This window comes from Macrotis lagotis, chromosome 5, assembly GCF_037893015.1.
Source record: "Macrotis lagotis isolate mMagLag1 chromosome 5, bilby.v1.9.chrom.fasta, whole genome shotgun sequence".
Classification (NCBI taxonomy): domain Eukaryota; kingdom Metazoa; phylum Chordata; class Mammalia; order Peramelemorphia; family Peramelidae; genus Macrotis; species Macrotis lagotis.
In genome coordinates this window covers 254,026,494-254,030,789 of record NC_133662.1, presented here as the reverse complement: position 1 = coordinate 254,030,789, position 4,296 = coordinate 254,026,494, and the positions used below count along the sequence as shown (strand labels likewise).

The following is a 4,296-nucleotide window of genomic DNA, read 5'->3' as shown; positions in this document are numbered from 1 at the left end:
TGGAATTGCCAAGGCAACCACAGGCGGGACTGGAAATTCAATAAACCTAGCAGCTTTTTAGGGGTGAATTCATTAACTGTCAATCAAATATAGCTCACAAATAATGTTCTAAATATCCAATGGCCAAAATAATTAGGATGTAAAGATAAAAGACATCAAGGGGGTATATTTAAATAAAAAATATAGATTTTGTGGGAAGACAAAAGACTCCTAAAGGCTGGGGTACAGTCAACCTCAAACCCCCCCTTATGGAGCCAGAACCCTCACTTGACCCGACACTGAACAAGAAGAGGCTGAACAAGGTCTTAGCAGGTTTTTTCTTTTTATTGGACAAGAATTCTTCAGAAAATCCACACACACCAGAAAGATGCCTGCCACACCTGCTGCTCTTCTGATGACTAGGAGCCTTGTTTCGGGCAAGCTCTCCTGGTTTTGTCTCTCTGGCATCAGGCTCCTGGTCCTTGGCCCCAGGGAGCAATCCTGCCAGGGTCGAGAATGGGGATGGGCAGGTGATGTCCCCTGTAACTTTAGCTGGACAAGCAGAGGAACCCTAGGGGAAGGAACAAGGAAGGAAAGAAGGAAACCCTTGTCCATCCTGGGATTGGAGGCTTGACTGGAATGGGAAGGGAGAAGAAGAGGGTATCCACTGCTAGTTCTTTGGGAGTCTGCTGATGCAGCCCTAGTCCAGGCCCTTTTTTTCTGCTCCCTGCTTCTCCCAAACTGCTAACCAGGAGAACAAAGCACCTGTGATATCACCTAATGCAGCACCCTCATTTTATAGCAGAAGATACTGAGACTCAGAGGGAAATGTCCCTAAATCAGAGCTCTGATGGAAAAATGAAGTTCTTGTGTTTTTCCTGGAATGGAACTATGCTTCCAAGGGGAAATGAGGGAATAGCCTTTGCTTTCCAGTCATTCACCCCTCCATTGGCCCTACTTGGAGTAGAGATGGAAAGGGGGAGATGGTAGTTTAGGGTGGCTAGGGAACCCTACAACTTTCTAGCCCGGGGAGGCAAGGACCACCCTGCTAACTAGAGGGAGCTAAAGGCTCATGGTGCCATATTCCCAACTACATCCCCTCCCCACTCAATACAAATAAACCTTCACCTCTTTCCTTGGGATGATTCCCATTTGGAGGCTGAAATGAGGCATGTGGATAATGGGGGTGGGGAAAAGGGGGAGATCAATGGGTTGAACAATGGGTTATACTAATGACATCTTGGGATGTCCACTGGCAATTTCTTCATGGTTGCATGGCCACTGTATCATGGATACAATACCTACCTCAGTGGGTAGGGAATCAGGGCATGAGGCCAAACAAGGAGTTTGGTTATCTCTATGCTTCCTGGACCCTAAAGACCTCTTTCTGAACCCTCTCTGGGGGTCTGCTTCCCCCCTGTCAAGGCTGGTGCAGCTATTATATTAGAATCCTGAGAATGCCTGCCCCCACCCTCTGACAGAAGGATTCTGTATCTCACACCCAGATGAGAAGTACTGGGGTGGCATGGGGGGGAACTCCCCAGTTGTTGAGGGCGGAGGTCTACAGCTTAGGTCATGCCAGGCTGGCCTCCAGGCTCCTAGGAGGGGTTACTGAGGTTGCCCTCTGTGACAGCTCGAGCAGCCTGCTCAGGGACACGGGCAGGATCAGTCAGGATGCAGGTGGATGTGCTCAGTTGGCGGAGGGAGCTCAGGACCGCTGGTGAGAGAGGGAGACAATCACCCATCAGATTATCTGTACCCAATCTAATCATGAGAATGGAGGAAGAGGATGGAAAGAGCAAATGTTTCTGGGTCATTGGTCAGTGTTAGAAACAGGTGGGCATGGAATTTCTTAAGACCAAAAGCCTCGAGTCCTGGTAACTGGAAAGGGGGTCCACTGTACCCACTTTATCCCACTGAAGGGATCATGATGGATGGAGAGTTATGAGCTATCCAAGATAGCATAGAGGGAGGGATGGAGTGGTGACCAGAAAGGAGTGAAGGATGGCTGTCTGTCTGTCTGTCTGTCTGTCTGGTGGTGGTAGAGGGGGCTGACATACTAGGGCGCAGGGCAGGCAGAGAGCAGTATTGGTCCAGCCAGGCCAGTGAAGTCTGGCGTAAGCTGTGTAGACTTGCTGTAGACACCATCCCATTGAAGGACTCAAACAAAGGCCGGATAAGGATGCTGAACTGGCAGCCCAGTGGGTCAAGGAAGATACATCCCAGACAAGATTCCCCCTTCATCTGTTCCCTTTCTAGTCTGCTCTGAGCCAAGGCTCTGGTGTTAGACTGAATCTTGGATCTTCTGTTCCTAGGCCTCTCCGTCCATCAGCTTTCTCTCCCTTATGCTGAGGGTTGATCCTTTCTCATTATTATGACCCACCGTCAAGAGTCCCCCAAGAGGAAAGGGGCCCTCCCTCCTGCTACATTCAGTCAGCTTTGTCATTTGTTCAGTGTTTGGAAACATGGTAGGGAATTCATCAAGGCTTGCATCATTGAACTGAAATTCAGCTAAGTTTAGAGATGTTCATCATAGCTCATTTTTTAGAGTGCTTTAAGGTTTATAATCATAATAACTGGTAAAAATTTATATGGTATCTTAAGGTTTGCAAAATACTTGGAATTTTTATTATCTTATATGAGGTAGGTGCTGTTTCTATGCCCAGTGAATAGAGGAGAACATGGGCAAAACAGGATTTGAACTCTGGTCTTTCTGACTCCAAGCTCAGGGCTCTCTCCACAAGACCTCTGAACTTCCCCAACTCCCTTTTCCTTACCATCTTGTGAGGTAGAGAGTAGAGATGCTTCTAGGTCATAGAATTTAGAACTGGAAGAGATATCAAAGACTACCTGGCTCAGCTTGCCAGCTGCCATTTTCTGGAAGACGAAACTGAAGCCCAGGGAAGTGATTTGCTCAAAGGAACCAGGAGGGTGTTGGGGCTAAGCACTCAAAAAAAAGATCTTGACTGCCTCCTATGTATCAGCCAGTATGCTGAGGTACTGGGGATACCAGGACAAAAGTGAGACAGTCTCTGCCCTCAAGGAGTTTATATTCTGGTGAGGGAGACAACAGGCACCTATGGAAGTGAGCCAAAATATATGCCCTCAATGCAGCCATGGTTGGTGGGGGCGGGGGGGGGGGGTTCAGGGAAAAACTTTGTGTAGAGGGAACTTGTCTTCAGAGAGCTTACATTTTATGAGGGGCCCAAATGCACCCCCAGGCCTTCTGATTCCCAAGCCTCTCTTTGCCCAATTCCACATCCAGCTTGGCTTTCCTAGGGATTCCCAGTTTTGGCCTATAAAATAGAGGAATATGGCTCACTGGATGGTTGGGAAGGGGAGAGGATAGATAAACAAACAGGTCTCCTATCAGAGGCTAGGTGGCACAGTGGATAGAGCACAGGCCCTGGAGTCAGGAGGACCTGAGTTCCAATCCGGCCTCAGACACTTCATAATTACCTAGCTGTGTGGCCTTGGGCAAGTCACTTAACCCTATTGCCTTGCAAAAACCTAAAAAAAACAAACAAACTAGGGAGGAGATTCTCCTACCCACCAATCAAGCATCTATTTCCATCATAATCTAGAAGACCCAGGATTGGGGGGAAAGGGTGGTGGGTGGGGACAGGGTGTATCTGTTTTGTATAAAAGGCAGTTTTAGGGGGTAGAGGGAAGAGGGTGCTGCACTTGGGAACTCTGCCTCAGACACTTTCTAGATAAGTGATCCCTGGAAACTGCAGTCTTCACTATCTTCACTTGTAAAGTAGGGATGATGAGAAAATCGACCTTCCAGAGTTTTTCTGAGGAACAGATGAGCTACCACAGGTGACCCCAACATCTTGATACGGTTTTAAGCTAAACCCCCATTCAGACGTTTTTGTTACCCGCTAGGTTAAATGCTCTCCCTTAAAGCACAGTTAGTTACTATTGCTGCTGCTGTTGTTATCGTTACAATTGTCAGAATCTGGCACACAGTAACAAGTCAATCTCCAGCTATCAAGCACTTAGCATAGGCCAGGGATAATTACTAAATAACTTAACGAATTAGGGACAGACTTAGGCTTTCAGTGAGGCGGAAGGGTCAAGTCCATCAAGAATTCCTGAGCCCCATGGCCCTCCACATCCTGCTTCACAGGATCTCAGATGAAGCCATCAGTTTGGACCAATCATGACCTGCCATTCCTCCCTTCTAAGCCCTCAAGGCTAGTTCTGGGTCATTTTCTTAGAGCCCTCTGACACTTCTCTGCTCGGAAAAGGATACGACCCAGAATTTCCAGTTGTGTAGGGTGCGAGCCCGGACATAGTCATCAAACATGTCTC

At 47.9% G+C, this 4,296-nt stretch overlaps 1 protein-coding gene across 3 annotated transcripts in view; it reads right to left on the bottom strand.

Annotated features, from left to right (window-relative positions):
* Positions 1–313: 313 nt before the first annotated feature.
* MLXIPL (MLX interacting protein like) overlaps positions 314–4,296 on the bottom strand; it is a 60,612-nt gene continuing 56,629 nt past the window's right edge. For all 3 annotated transcript variants that reach the window (XM_074189426.1, XM_074189425.1, XM_074189424.1), the window contains 3 exons: positions 4,238–4,296; positions 2,040–2,169; positions 314–1,696 (listed from right to left, as the gene is read on the bottom strand). The exon at positions 4,238–4,296 is cut by the window's right edge and continues 65 nt beyond it. In XM_074189426.1, the coding sequence (XP_074045527.1) occupies positions 1,578–1,696; positions 2,040–2,169; positions 4,238–4,296 (308 nt within the window). In that variant the 3' untranslated portion in view covers positions 314–1,577. The remainder of the gene's footprint in view (positions 1,697–2,039; positions 2,170–4,237) is intronic.